The sequence below is a fragment of the Pleurodeles waltl genome, chromosome 4_2 (genome assembly GCF_031143425.1).
Source record: "Pleurodeles waltl isolate 20211129_DDA chromosome 4_2, aPleWal1.hap1.20221129, whole genome shotgun sequence".
Taxonomy (NCBI): domain Eukaryota; kingdom Metazoa; phylum Chordata; class Amphibia; order Caudata; family Salamandridae; genus Pleurodeles; species Pleurodeles waltl.
Genome location: NC_090443.1, coordinates 530,659,314 through 530,675,340, shown reverse-complemented (window position 1 = coordinate 530,675,340; position 16,027 = coordinate 530,659,314). Strand labels below are relative to the sequence as shown.

Below are 16,027 nucleotides of genomic sequence, written 5' to 3'. Positions count from 1 at the left end.
TAAGTGGTATTGCATGAGCTTTGCATGTCTACTAGTTCAGACTAAGCTGCTCTGCTATAACTACCTCTATTAGCCTAAGCTGCTAGAACATTACCACATTTCACTAATAAAGGATAACTAGACCTGGTGTAAGGTGTAAGTACCCAAGGTACCCACTACACACCAGGCCAGCCTCCTACATTGGTGGTGCAGCGGTGGGCTAAGTACTTGCATTTGCTTTAACACTTTGTTACTGGTGCTGTTCACAAGAAAAGCCTGCTCCAATACTTAGACCATACATAGTATATACCTAAAAGTAATTTTCTACCTTTCTAAAAAGTTCTTTAAACTTTGCAAAAGTTTTTACAAAGTTCTGAAAAGTTTTCTTCCTTTTTCTAGACAGTTAGCTGTTATTCTACTAAATTGTTACTCACTTTCCTAAACGATTTCTCTTTCAATACGTCTTCTGTGGAAGCTACCCCTAGAGTTGTCAAGACTACCTATGAGAATCTAAACTTGAAAAGTATGAGAGGTCTCTGTATTGAAAGAAGTTTAGGGATTGGGAAGAACCCAAATAAGGAATTCCTCTAAAATCTTCTCCTCCAAGATGACCAAGTACTCAGCACTGGTCCAGAACAGACAGGGGAAGAGGTAGAGGATGATTTGAACCAGGAAGGCTCAGACGAGCAAAATGACAATCCTGGGGAGGGTACTTCCACAGATTTAACTGTTAACAAGCCCCTTAGTACAACTGGTTCACACACTAGAAGAGCTCCCTTCACCCCTAGAGGCCAGATCACTAGGGTGGCCCCTGTTAGAGATAGTTCAGCCTCTGTCCATTCCAATGTTACCTCTGTTTCAGAGGCATCCCACACATCTAACCCTGAGGACCAATCACTAGATAGGGAACTCAGAAAGCTGAGGTTAGAGGAGGCCAGAATGAGGCTAATGCAGCCGCATTTGGCCTTAGTCAGGGAATCCCTGGCTGTGGAAAAGGAAAAGCAGGGTTTGGGGTTACTTCCCCATGGTGGCAGCAGCAGTTTCAGAAATTCAAATGTTAGAGAACCTCCATTTTAATCTAGGGATCTGCATAAAGTTCTCCCTCCTTTACAAGGATGGTTATGATACCTTTAAATGGTTTGCTGCACTTGAGAGGGCCTGTAAAGTTCAGAGGGTCCCTCATGTACAGTGGGCTGCTATCCTGTGGCTATCTTTCTCTGGTAAGGGGAAAGACAGACTCCTTATTGTCAGAGAGGATGACAGATAATTACCAAATTCTTAAAAGTGCACTCTTGGATGGTCTGGGCTTAACCACTGAGCAATACAGGACAAAGTTCAGAGAGACCAGAAAGCAGTCATTACAGGACTGGTCAGACTTTGTAGACTGTTCTGTGCAGGCCCTAGAAGGTTGGTTAAATGACAGTAAGGTGACTGACTATGAAAGCCTGTATAACTTAATTCTGAGAGAAAATATTTTGAATAATTGTGAGTCTGACTTGTTGCATCAATATATTGTGGACTCAGATCTGACCTCTCCCCAAGAATTGGGAAAGAAGGTAGAAAAAATGGGTCAGATCAAGGGTGAGCAGAAAAGCTCATGCAGGGGGTGATAAGGACAGCAAGAAGAAGGATGGTAAGTCACATGACAAGGGTGGAGACAAAGATAAAAAAATCATCAGAGTCTTCATCAGGCCCACAAAATCCTCTGGGGGTGGTGGGTCCAAATCCTCTTCTCACAAAGATAAGAAACCTTGGTGTTATATGTGTAAAGCCAAAGGCCACTGGGCAACTGATCCTCACTGTCCAAAAAAAAAAAAAAAAACAAGCCTCCCACCACCACAACCCCAACTGCAACCACTAGTGCCCCTAGTAATAGCAGTGGTGGTGGGAAGAGCACTACTAATAGCCAATCAAAGGGTGTAGCTTGGCTCACCATTGGTAATTTAGTTGGGGTTGGTCTAATTAGGGAGATCACCGAGGCTGTTTTAGTCTCTGATGGTGGGATTGACCTAGCCACTTTAGTTGCTTGTCCCCTTAATATGGATAAGTAGAAGCAGCTATCCCTGTTTAATGGTGTTCAGGTTGAGGCCTACAGGGACACAGGTGCCAGTGTCACAATGGTGATAGACAAATTGGTTGCCCCTGAGCAGCACCTACTTGGTCACCAGTACAAAGTGACAGACACCCATAGTAACACTGTTAGCCACCCCATGGCTGTTGTGAATCTCAACTGGGAGGGGTGGTTACTGGTCCAAAGAAAGTTGTCGTAGCCACTAATTTACCTGTAGAAAGTCTGCTAGGCAATGATTTGGAGACTTCAGCTTGGGCTGAAGTGGAGTTGGAGTCCAATGCAGCAAGCTGGGCATACCTTTGCTCTTACCAGAGCTCAGGCCAAGAACCAAAGAGGACAGGGAAACTTGGATTCTGGAATAATGGGCCAACTGCTACCAAAAACTAGGGGTAAAAAAGGGCAAACCCTTGTACACTATCCCTCCCTCCACCGATGATGATTCCCCTTTTGAGGAAGAGGAATTCTCTCCTTGTGCAGAACCTACACCAGAGGAGCTGGAAGCTGATACAGCTGAGCATTTCGGTACGGGGGGCCTGCCAGGAAAGAGCTGAGTGTGGCACAGCAAATCTGTCCCACATTGGAGGGTCTCAGACAGCAAGCTCTCAAGCAGCAAAATGGGGATGTCAATGACAGCCTCAGAGTTTACTGGGAGAATCCTCTCCTCTATACTGAAGCAAGGGACCCTAAACCTGGTGCCACCAGGAGACTGGTCATCCCCTTTCAGTACAGGGAATTCCTCCTAACTCTTGCTCATGACATTCCTTTGGCTGGGCATTTAGGCCAGAGTAAAACATGGGACAGACTTGTTCCACATTTTCACTGGTCCCATATGTCAGAAGATACAAAGGAGTTTTGTAACTTCTGTGTCACCTGCCAAGCCATTGGCAAGACTGGTGCACCCCAAGGGTCCCCTTAATCCCACTGCCAGTGGTTGGGGTTCCCTTTGAAAGGGTAGGGGTTGATATTGTTGGCCCCCTTGACCCCCCAACACCTTCTGGCAATAGATTCATCCTTGTGGTGGTGGACCATGCCACAAGGGATCCAGAAGCTATCCCCTTAAGGACCACTACAGCACTTGCAGTGGCAAAAGCCCTCCTAGGAATATTTTCCAGGGTGGGTTTCCTAAGGAAGTGGTGTCATACAGAGGTAGTAACTTCATGGCTGCATACCTCAGAGCAATGTAGAAGGAGTGTGGTGTTACTTACAAGTTCACCACCCCTTATCATCCAAAAACTAATGGATTGGTTTAGAGGTTTAAGAAAACTCTCAACGGCATGATCATGAGACTCTCTAAAAAACTCAGAAGGAGATGGGATGTCCTCTTGCCATGCCTTCTTTTCGCCTATAGGTAGGTACCACAAAAAGGAGTGGGCTACAGCCTCTTTGAACTCCTATTTGGTCACCCTTTCAGGGGTCCCCTTGCTCTTGTTAAGGAGGGCTTGGAACAATCTTTAAAACCTCCAAAGCAAGACATTGTGGACTATGTACTTGGCCTAAGACTTAGGCTAGCTGAGTACACGAAAAAGGCCACGAAAAACCTTCAGGCCAGACAAGAGCTCCAAAAGCAATGGCATTGACCAGAAGGCTGTCCTGACAGAGTACCACCCAGGACAGAAGGTGTGGATGTTGGAGCCTGTGACCCCAAGAGCACTCCAGGACAAATGGAGTGGACCCCATCTAATTGTAGAAAAGAAAGGTGAGGTCACCTACCTGGTAGACCTGTGCACTGCCAGAAGCCCCCTTAGGGTACTTCATGTCAACCGCCTAAAGCCTTACAATTACAGGGCTGACTTAACCCTGCTCATGGCTACAGATCAGGGACAGGAAGAAGAGCGTGACCCTCTCCCTGATCTTTTCTCCAACACTGAAGCTGATGGCTTACTGGAAGAAGTGGTTCTTGCATACTGCCTTACTACTGAGCAGAAGGAAGACTGTAAAAATCTCCTGGGACAGTTTTCTGAACTCTTCTCACTCACACCTGGTACAACTAATTGGCGTGAACATACAATTGACACTGAAAACCGTTTACCTGTCAAAAGAAAAATGTACAGGTGTTTTGCTTTCCTTATCTTATGACCGAGCTGACAAAACTTCTCTGGAATGCACTTCTTAGTTTAAGGAAGACATTTATTATTACTTCACCACAAGGTTCCTGAGAGACGAGATTAGTAGGTTGGAAGCACACGTTTAAAAGTAGTCACAGCAATGAAAGGAAAATATATCATAGTACCTCTCAATTGCAATGTACACAGCAAATACATGTGATTATATTATACCATAACTTCAAAGCAAAGAATAAAAGTCAAAATTCATCACCGTAGGGCCTATCACTGCTCGTCATCTTTCTCATGCCTGCAAGTTGATGACTCCTGTTCAACTGCGAGAAAGAGATTTTCCACCCAAACAGGAGGTCAGGCAGCTGACGTCCGCTCCTGACTGAAGTCCTGGAAAATTCCCCCCTGCTGCTGCCCAGGGACACCGTAAAAAGCCTGCTAACAGGCCCCTTAGTCAAAACATGCTGGCTCAGAGTGGGAACAGAACAAGAGCTGGAGAGTGGCCAAGTCTCCAAACCTCGCTCGTTCCCAGGCTGGATAGAGAGAAAAACACAAAATATGCGCTCTCTTATCACGCTAGGGTTCGGTGTGAACACAATACGAAAAACACAGCTTGGTCTACCATGTGGAAAAACACAGCTCATCTGCAATGTCTCAACTGCAATGTCGAACTCCACGATAAAGCCAATAGGCAGCTAAACTGAATGCAAATGTAATGTCTAATGCCACGTTAAATCCAATAGGCAGCTAAACTGAATACAGAATGTAATGTCTAATGCCATGTTAAAGCCAATAGGCAGCTAAACTGAATACAACATGTAATGTGCTACTGATGAACATTGAACAACTAATATGCGCAGTGGTGAAACACAAAGGGGGTCATTCTAATCTTGGCGGGCGGCGGGAGCCGCCCGCCAAGCGGGAACCGCCAGAAGACCGTGACCGCGGCGGTCATTCTGAGTTTCCCGCTGGGCTGGCGGGCGACCGCCAGAAGGCCACCCGCCAGCCCAGCGGGAAACCCCCTTCCACGAGGATGCCGGCTCCGAATGGAGCCGGCGGAGTGGAAAGGGTGCGACGGGTGCAGTTGCACCCGTCGTGATTTTCAGTGTCTGCTATGCAGACACTGTAAATCTTTGTGGGGCCCTGTTAGGGGGCCCCTGCAGTGCCCATGCCAGTGGCCCCACGACACCTGTTCCCGCCAGCCAGGTTCTGGCGTTCAAAACCGCCAGAACCAGGCTGGCGGGAAGGGGGTCGGAATCCCCATGGCGGTGCTGCCTGCACCGCCGCCATGGAGGATTCTTCAGGCCAGGGGAAAACCGGCGGGAAACCGCCGGTTTCCCTTTTCTGACCGCGGCTTTACCGCCGCGGTCAGAATTGGCCTGGATGCACCGCCAGCCTGTTGGCGGTGCATCCGCGGTCCCCGGCCGCCAGGGTCAGAATGACCGCCAAAGTCATTTGTCAAACACAATTAATGGCATAACATCTCCACCCTATGACCAACGACTTTTGTTTACATTCCTCTTATTTCAAACAAAAACAAAAAAAATAAAAAACATTATAAGCAAATCAGATTGAATAGTGTCTCTAAAATAGCAAGTTGATGTAGCATGAGTTCTACTCCTGTAAAGGTACACGGTCCACCTGAAAGGTTTGCTGGAATGTAAGTGAAAGTCAGGTTTCAACACGAAAAACAGACAGTTAACCAGCAATGTTGCTTAGCTCCAGTGGAAGAATGTAATCAAACAAGTTGACTTTATATTGATCCCATGTAGAACTTGAACTGAAGGTGCCAGTTGCGCAAAATGGATCCATGGGGTTTGTTCTTTAATCAATCAGGTTCAGGTTGGGGGTGCGGTCCCTCCCCCGACCCCACATGCAAACACCCGAAGGGAGACCACACAGCACACCCATGGTCAGTGGTGACTCATAGTAGGATCTGCAAAAGAAAAAATGATGACTTTTCTTGCAAATAACATTTGTCATCTGGAATATGTTCCCATTTTTCCTGTCCTGGTTTCATGATTAACAGAACATTGTTGGGACCCTTTGCTATATTTTCTGCAGGTTCTGGAGGGTCACCTGGGGATTCAACCCACACTTTAGCACTGAGGTTTTTATCTGCTGCACCACAGCTTCCCTTTCCTTGCACTGTCAGAAGGGCTGGGGCAGACTACTTCTTTACCAAACCTCCATTCACTGCACTTATGACAAGTTGGACAATTCTGTCTCCAATCTGTATGCATGAATCAGATTCTCTTCTAGTTATCAGCATCATTTGGATTTCTCCTTGGTAATCTACAGCAATCACTCCCTCTAAAACCTGATCAATTTGCCATATCTGTCCTGGTAACTTTCCTCAACCCAACTGATATTTGACTGTTTGTGGGAGAGATCTCTGTTGTGTGTGCTGACAAGTTGGACATTGCAAAATCACAGTTTTTATCAAATCTAAGGGAATATGCATCCCTCTAATCTCTGCCCACTTGTAAGTGGCTTTTTTTCCCAGATGTCCACATTTCTGGTGCACCCACTTAGCCATCCCCACCAAGTCAGAATTCTGGGTTGACACTTCTGACTTTGCACTTTTCTCTTTAACATCTGCAAAGGAATTGAACCAGTTATGTACAAGCCATGTGGAAAACCAAACGGCTAACCATTTGGCAGTGAACCAAGAATCAGTGTAAAAATGAAACGTCTCAAGCAGCTCTTGCTTTAAAGTCTGACACACATTGTGCAACTCTGCATATTGGTTACTTTTTCCTTCTCCTGTGGTAGACAACTTTTCAGTAACTGGATTGTATAACACTGCTTCCATTGTCTTTTAGTACTCATGCATTTCAATGAATCATTAGTCAAACAAACATGCTTTCTATCCTCAGGGGACAAGAATTCAAATGGTGCACTCAATTTCACTGGTGACTCTTTTAACTGTGGTACTCCCTGCGCCCTCACCTCATCCTGTAAAGGGGCTTGTGACACCTGTTCATGTAGGGCTGTAGTGCCTGTAGGTCCTACTTGAGCCCTGTTTTGTATGTACCAGATCCAAAGTATGATACTAGCCTGTCCTAAACTGTGAGATTTAGGTGAACTCATCACCCACTGCATGATTGATAGTTCAGGTTTCAGAATTACATTATCATTTAATGTCATTTGCTCAGTATTCACTAGAGCCCAATAACAAGTCAAAAGCTGTTTTTCAAAAGGAGTACAGCGCTCCACAAAGTCAGATAGTTTTCTAATCCAAAATTCCAGGGGCACCCTTGTCCTCCCCTGTTCCTGATTTACATGTAAATCAGTATTTCCCTGTTGCACTGCGCACAAATCTAAAGTCTGTTGAATTATTTCATTTACCAAAATCAAAAGCACGCAGCTGCTTCTCACTCCCTTCAAACTCATGTTTTTTCATAGTTACTTTGTATCAAAGTGTTAAGATTTTACTCAGATGAGGGCTATACTGTTTCCAAAAATCAAACAAGCTTGTGAATCTCAGGGCCTGATTCTAACTTTGGAGGACGGTGTTAAACCGTCCCAAAAGTGGCGGATATACCACCTACCGTATTACGAGTCCATTATATCCTATGGAACTCGTAATACGGTAGGTGGTATATCCGCCACTTTTGGGACGGTTTAACACCGTCCTCCAAAGTTAGAATCAGGCCCTCAGTGTCTCTTGCTTAGTGCAAATAGTAAGAAACTCTAAAATCTTTAGTTTTACCTGTGACAACATCTGTCTATTTTCTGGATTCCACTGAATTCCAGAAACTGCACATTTCGCGACAGTACCTCTGCCTTGTCTGAATTAATTTTACACATCGTACTTTGCAAAAGCGGTCTGAATATAACATTCTCAACTTCGTGCTCAGTGTAATCTTTTATGGAATGCACTTGAACTACTGCCAAAAAAACGTGGGCTGCTCTGCGCACGGAGATCTACGCTCTGCTCCTGAGACTCACACTGGCCCCCACCTTTTTTAACCTCCTCATTACTGGAATGGGAAAAGCCAGATTCTCCTGCAACAGCTTTATAAATTTCAGTTTTATCTTGCAACAATTTCTTCTGGCTAATTTGCTCACGTAGATTCTTATTTTCATGTACTGCCTACATCTCTCATGCATTTTTCTATAAGCAGACAAAAGTATCCAAACCCTTCTGTCAAGAACAAAAGGGACATCATTTCTTTCAAAAATCACATTCTCTAACTATGAAAGCAGTTTTGCTTTATTCAAGCACTCATCCCAGGACTCACAAAGTCCTGATAAACAAGGAATCATGTTTCTCACAGCACCATAAGGCAGTTTAAGTTCACATGCATTTTCAAACATGGTCTGCTGTGCTTCTTTAATTCTCTAAACAAACAAAAACAATTACACTTTTAAATCGTGCACCTCCAATCTCCAATTCAACTCCTAGACTGACAACGCACGCCAAAATGTTTTGCTTTCCTTATCTTATGACCGAGCTGACAAAACTTCTCTGGAATGCACCTCTTAGTTTAAAGAAGACATTTATTATTACTTCACCACAAGGTTCCTGAGAGACAAGATTAGTAGGTTGGAAGCACAGGTTTAAAAGTAGTCACAGCAATGAAAGGAAAATATATCAAAGTACTTCTCAATTGCAATGTACAAAGCAAATATATGTGATTATATTATAGCATAACTTCAAAGCAAAGAATAAAAGTCAAAATTCATCACCGTAGGGCCTATCACTGCTCGTCATCTTTCTCATGCCTGCAAGTTGATGACTCCTGTTCAACTGCGAGAAAGAGATTTTCCACCCAAACGGGAAGTCAGGCAGCTGACATCCGCTGCTGACTGAAGTCCTGGAAAATTCCCCCTTGCTGCTGCCCAGGGACACCGTAAAAGCCTGCTAACAGGCCCCTCAGTCAAAACATGCTGGCTCAGAGTGGGAACAGAACAAGAGCTGGAGAGTCTCCAAACCTCGCTCGTTCCCAGGCTGGATAGAGAGGAAAACACAAAATATACGCTCTCTTATCAAGCTAGGGTTCGTTGTGAACACAATACGAAAAACACAGCTTGGTCTACCATGTGGAAAAACAGATCATCTGCAATGTCTCAACTGCAATGTCGAACTCCATGATAAAGCCAATAGGCAGCTAAACTGAATACAAATGTAATGTCTAATACCACGTTAAAGCCAATAAGCAGCTAAACTGAATACAGAATGTAATGTCCAATGCCATGTTAAAGCCAATAGGCAGCTAAACTGAATACAACATGTAATGTGCTACTGATGAACATTGAACAACTAATATGCGCAGTGGTGAAACACAAAGTCATTGGTCAAACACAATTAATGGCATAACAGCAGGCAACCTGACCATGTCAGAGATTGCCTAAAATCAGAAGTGCAGAAAATGTTAGACCTTGGAGTTATTGAGGCTTCTGACAGCCCCAGGCCAGTCAGGTAGTGCTTCTCCCCAAACCCCATAGGAAAGAAGGAAAGAGAGAAATGCGGTTTTGTGTGGACTATAGGGGTCTTAATACAGTCCCCAAAACAGATGCTCACCCTATACCTAGGGCAGAAGAGCTAATAGATACACTGGCGTCTGCCAAGTATCTGAGCACCTTTGATTTGACTACAGGGTATTGGCAGATCAAAATGTCAGAGGATGCTAAAGCAAAAAATGCATTTTCTACCATACTAGGGCATTATCAATTCATAGTTATGCCCTTTGGTTTGAAAAATGCACCTGCCACTTTTCAGAGGCTGGTGAATACAGTCCTAGAAGGTTTGGAATCTTTGAGTGCACCTGGTCCACCTCTGGAACATTTTGGAGGCCCTGCAATAGGCAGGCCTAACTATCAAGGCTTCAAAGTGCCAGATAGGGCAGGGGAAAGTAGTATATCTGGGCCACCTGGTAGGTGGGGAACAGATTGAACCACTACAGGGGAACATTCAGAACATTATGGACTGGGCTCCCCCTACTACACAAACCTAAGTCAGAGCCTTCTTAGGTCACTGGATATTACAGAAGGTTCATTAAGAACTATGGCTCCCTTGCAGCCCCTCTTAATGACCTCACCAGTAAGAAAATGCCTGAAAAGGTATTGTGGACAGGCAGCTGTCAAAAGGCGTTTGAGGAGCTTAAGCAGGCAATATGCTCTGCACCTGTCTTGAAGAGCCCAAACTACTCCAAAAATTCATTGTTCAAACAGATGCTTCTGAATTAGGGGTAGGAGCTGTTCTATCACAACTTAAATCAGAGGAACACGATCAACCTGCTGCTTTCATTAGCAGGTAGTTGACCCCTAAAGAAAACTGTTGGTCTGCCATTGAGAGGAAGGCCTTTCCTGTGGTCTGGGCACTGAAGAAGCTAAGACCCTACTTGTTTGGGACTCACTTCGTTCAGACAAACCACAAGCCTCTATAAAGGCTTAAAAAATGAAAGGTTGTAGGAGGCTGGCCTGGCTTATAGTGGGTACCTGATGGTACTTACACCTTGTGCCAGGTCCAGTTATCCCTTATTAGTAGATTAGTAGTACTCTAGCAGCTTAGGCTGATAGAGGTAGCTATAGCAGAGCAGCTTAGGCTGAACTAGGAGACATGCAAACCTCCTACTATACCACTTATATCATATAGCACTATATCATAAGAAACACAATACTCAGAGTTACTAAAAATAAAGGTACTTTATTTTAGTGACAATATGCCAAAAGTATCTCAGAGGATACTCCCTCGGGAGGTAAGTAAAATACACAAAATATACACACAAACCAAAATCAGGTAAGTAAACAGTTAGAAAAGTAGTGCAAACACTGTAGAACACAATAGGATGCAATAGGATACAATAGGCCTAGGGGCAACACAAACCATATACTCCAAAAGTGGAATGCGAACCACAAATGGACCTCAGGCCTAGTGTAGTGTGTAGAGGGTCGCTGGGGGTGTAAGAAAACACTAAGGGTGTCCAAGATACCCCACCCCAAGACCCTGAAAAGTAGGAGTAAAGTTACACTACTACCCCAGAAACACACTAAAGTCGTGATAGGGGATTCTGCAAAGGCAACAACTGACCCCACATTGTTCAGGGCAAATTCCCCGGACTTTGAGTGCGGGGACACCATTACACACGTGAACAACATATAGGTCAATATCCATATGTAGCTTCACAATGGTAACTCCGAACATGGCCATGTAGCATGTCTAAGATTATGGAACTGTCCCTCCCAGCCAAATCTGGTATTGGGGTGCCAATTCCATGCATCCCCGGGGCTCCAGCATGGACCCCTGGTACTGCCAAACAAGCTCTCTGGGGTTTTCTCAGCAGCTACCGCTGCTGCCAACCCTCAGACAGGTTTCTGCCCTCCTGGGGTCTGGGCAGCCCAGCCCCAGGAAGGCAGAACAAAGGATTTCCTCTGAGAGAGGGTGTTACACCCTCTCCCTTTGGAAATAGGTGTTAAGGGCCTGAGAGGAGTAGCCTCTCCTGGGCTCTGGGAATGCCTTGAAGGGCACACTTGTTTCTTTCTCTTCCACACAGGAATATAATGAACTTAACGAAAAGTAATTACTTATATATTAATTTGACTTCTACAAACAATACATCCACTGCACTGATTTCCCAGCTTTCATAGCCTATTCAGCACAAAATGTATACTTGGTTTCCTAGGTATGCCATTATTATGTTGCAATGGAGCATACTATTACTAGTGTTTGAAAAACCACGTTCTAGAAAGAATGACTGATCAGCAGTTCGCATTCCATCACAAAATGGGAGATGTTTTCACAGAAAAATAAATGTTAATCCTCACCATGTCTGTGGTCATCATTTTTGCCACTATGTGCGTGACAACTTTCCCAAAGTCTCGCTGCCCTTTCCTTCGTCTCAGAATTCTTGGAAAAAAAGGTCCATGGGCCCTGAATAAAAACATAACCTTAACTGTTATCTAGTAAATGTACAAAAACAGCATTTAGACAACTTCAGTTCAAAGACACAGAAATGTAGCGGGTTATACATTATCTCTGAAAAATACCACTGCATAAATGTATTGTATGATATTAAAGATAGCAAGCGCCTCTGCTTTGACGGAGAAATAGAAAAGCTTACTACCCGTAACATTAGTTGTGCTTTAGTGGTATCCTTATGAAATTTATAAAGACTGAATATGACATCAAATTAATATTCCTGGCTATGTGTGGGATCCGGAAACACCTTGAAAAAGAGGGAAATAATAAATTGCATACTTGTAATCCTAGTTCTCTTCTAGGGGAATCCTCATCAATGTCACAAGCAGTGAACAGCCCCACCCATGTGTGGGGACCCTGGAGCAATATAAATGTATATCTATCTATCTATCTATCTATCTATCTATCTATCTATCTATCTATCTATCTATCTATCTATCTATCTATCTATCTATATATTTGTAAGAAGCTGGCTCTGTATATACTATATCAAAATGAGATATAGTGTGCACATAGTCCAGTGGTTCCACAGAGGCTTAACAGAGGCTAAAGTAGATAATACTAATGCCCTCTTTTGTGGTAGTGTGATTGCGCAGTTAGGCTTATCAGAGGGCAGTGCAAATTTGTTGTACACACACAGACAACAGAAGAAGCACACACTAAATAAATTAACTCCAGACAAATGGTTTTTATATAGCAAATATATATTTTCGTAATTTATTTTTAGAACTACAAGATTCAAGCTGCAGGTAAGTACTTCAATGGATTCGTATTTCACACATGTATCAACAGTACTTTGTTTAAAATCAATAAGATATACAGTTTTTGAAATATTGGAAATAATCTGCTTTAAAACTTGGCACTGTGCAATTTTCAGAAACAGTTCCTGGGGGGAAGAAAAGTTAGATGGTTTTACAGGTAAGTACAACACTTACAGTTCCAGTATGTGGGGTTTAGGGAGTCCACAGCTTGGGGTTCAAGTTAACCCCAAACACCCACCACTGGGGGAGGGTGGGGAGACTGGGGGGGGGGGGGAATTGACCGAAGTAGGCAATAAACATACACCCTCAGCGGCCTGGGGCGGCCGGGTGCAGGGTGCAAACAGGATTGACTACAGCACTCAAAGAGTAAGGAATAAGAGAGTACAGGTACAAGCTTGCGTGTAGCAATTTTGTTAATGAATTGTTCAGTACTCTTCTTGGTGTTCCAGAAAGTTGTTTATTTGGATCAATTCACGTAAATCCAGAAATACAGTCAAACAGGCACAGCCAACACGTGTTTCGTCACAACAGTGATTTCATCAAGGCTGTAAGTAATATACAATACAGAGTTTTATTTATAAACATTAATACTGGAATGGTAGACATGAAAGCAAAAACAAACCGGTGTGTATATAGACATGGCATACCATATGACAATACTTTGGATCATGACACTGTACAATTTATCAATCTGTCCACCCATGTCCTTTACCGAGATGAAATAAACTTATTGAGCAAAGGTTTGGGTTTTTGTCCTGTTTCCAAACCTGACTATAACAACATCCATATTGATTTATTCAAATACATCCGTCGCCTTAAACTTAAAAAATTCTTTAGGGACAAACCAGTGTTCGAAAGGAACAATACCACACCTTTTCCCAGCTGCAACAGGACAATCAGGGACATTCAAGACATCCATACGATTATGTACCTTGACATTCCAACTCCCTCCACTCCTAGTCTTGAGCAATTTCTGGAACACTTAAACACACAGTCCAATTTGGATCTGGACTGTGGGCTTAGACCCACTTCAACCTTTATGCCAACCTTACCACCGGACAACAACATCAATATCTTTTACAAAGCAGTCAGTGCTGATTTATTAAATCTGGAAGATAAAAACAGAACTAAGGGTTTCAGTTACAAAAACAATCTTAGTCCTACGGAACGTGGGGCTCTTAATCAATTATCCACCTACACTGATCTTGTAATAAGGGAAGCTGACAAGGGAGGCAACGTGGTAATAATGAACAGAAGTGACTATATATCGGAAATAAACAGACAAATGGGAGATACACATGCATACACACACCTCTTAGACAATCCCCTTGTCAGGATTACCAAAGAAATAGGTACCAGACTATCGTATTGGAAAGATCTATGTCTCATCTCAGACCATGAATACAAATACATGCATAACACTTCACCACGTGCACCTTGCATCTACATATTACCCAAAGTTCACAAATCAGGAATCTTCCCTCCGGGTAGACCTATTATCTCGGGTATAGGTTCACCAACGGAACACATTTCCGAGTACATTGACTATTTTTTACAACCTTTGGTACGTAACCTACCTTTTTTCATTCAAGACACCAGGTATCTGCTGTGTCAACTAGAAGACATTGACTGGATAGAGGATTGCTGGTTCGTCACTTTAGATGTGAACTCCCTACACACATCCATCCCATTAGAACGGGGCTTAGAGTCTTTGTCAATGGCACTGTCAAACAGGGATGCCACACTTTATGAACATACTAATATGCTACGTGACCTCATAAGACTATTCCTTGAGAACAATGTGTTTTTACATGAGGGCCTCTCGTACATACAATCCCACGGAGTGGCAATGGGTTCCAAATTCTCACCTTCTTACGCTAGCCTATTTATGGGCCAATTTGAGAAGCAACACCTTTGGTCTAACTGCCCTGCCGCCATTACCCAACACATTCTCTTCTGGGGAAGATACATTAATGACATTCTTACCATTTGGACAGGTAATAGACAGGACCTAGTCACACTCATAGATCACATGAACACTAATAGCTTCAACCTGACCTTTACACACAAGGTTGATAGTGAACACATAGAGTTCCTGGACCTTCTCCTGTACATTACCAATAACAAAATCTCTTCTAGGATATACAGGAAACCTACTGCATGCAACTCCATTCTACATGCACTCAGTGCGCACCCCATGGCTCAGATCAAGGCCATTACATATGGCGAAATTATAAGAACCAGACGCAACTGTAGCGATAACGAGATCTTCACACAATAAATGGGACTATTGGCAAAGCGTTTTCACAACAGAGGTTATTCAGAAGAGACAATTCTAAAAGCCAGTAAACGCACACTTTCAAAACAGCGCAACACACTTCTCATTAGGGGATACAAAAAAACTAGAAAGGACTCAAGAAAGAATATCTCCCTTATTACCAGATTTAGTCCAGTTTGTGGTGTATTGTTCCGTATACTAAAAAAACACTAGCATCTGCTACTTCTGGACTCCAGACTGGGGAAGATTATAGGCCAGACACCATCCATCACCCACAGCAGGGGATGCACTTTGAGAAACATTCTATGTTCTAACTTTATAGCGCCTCTTTCCTCTACTCACACACAAATGTGGTTACCTAATAAACCTGCTGGTTTCTACAAATGTGGCTATTGTAACTCATGCCATTTTGCACTCAACAGAACCCTGCCCTTGACACACAACACAGGAACCACCTACCATGTTAGGCAATTCATCAATTGCAATACAAAATACACAGTCTACTGCATCATTTGTGTATGTGGATTAATATATATGGGCAGCACTATACGCCCTCTCAAGGAACGTATCCAAGAACACATCAGGGCAATTAGAAACTACAATCCCAGCTATCCCCTTGCTGTTCATTTCAATTTTCAACATGACGAATCTGACAGTCCTTGTATCAGATTTATTTGGCATAACACATGTCACTCCGTCACCTAGATGGGGAGATAGGATTAAAGAACTGCGCAAATGTGAGGCTAAATGGATACTTAAACTAAGGGGGAAGAGAACTGTGCTGCCCGGACAGACTTCTCGTCCCAGGATCCTGCTGGTGGAGTGCGAGGGAGGAGCCCAGAACGCGAGCGCCTAAAGCGCGACGCGGTATCCTGCAACGCGGGTAAAAGAACTGTGCTGCCTGGAGGGACTTCTCGTGCCAGGATCCTGCTGGTGGAGTGCGAGGGAAGAGCCCAG

General features: G+C 43.7%; 1 protein-coding gene across 1 annotated transcript in view; it reads right to left on the bottom strand.

Annotated features, from left to right (window-relative positions):
• The window catches only part of SHCBP1L (SHC binding and spindle associated 1 like), a 1,202,144-nt gene that overhangs the window by 435,842 nt on the left and 750,275 nt on the right, over positions 1-16,027 (bottom strand). Inside the window, exon 6 of the mRNA XM_069233348.1 lies at positions 11,878-11,983. Within this exon, the coding sequence (XP_069089449.1) occupies positions 11,878-11,983 (106 nt within the window). The remainder of the gene's footprint in view (positions 1-11,877; positions 11,984-16,027) is intronic.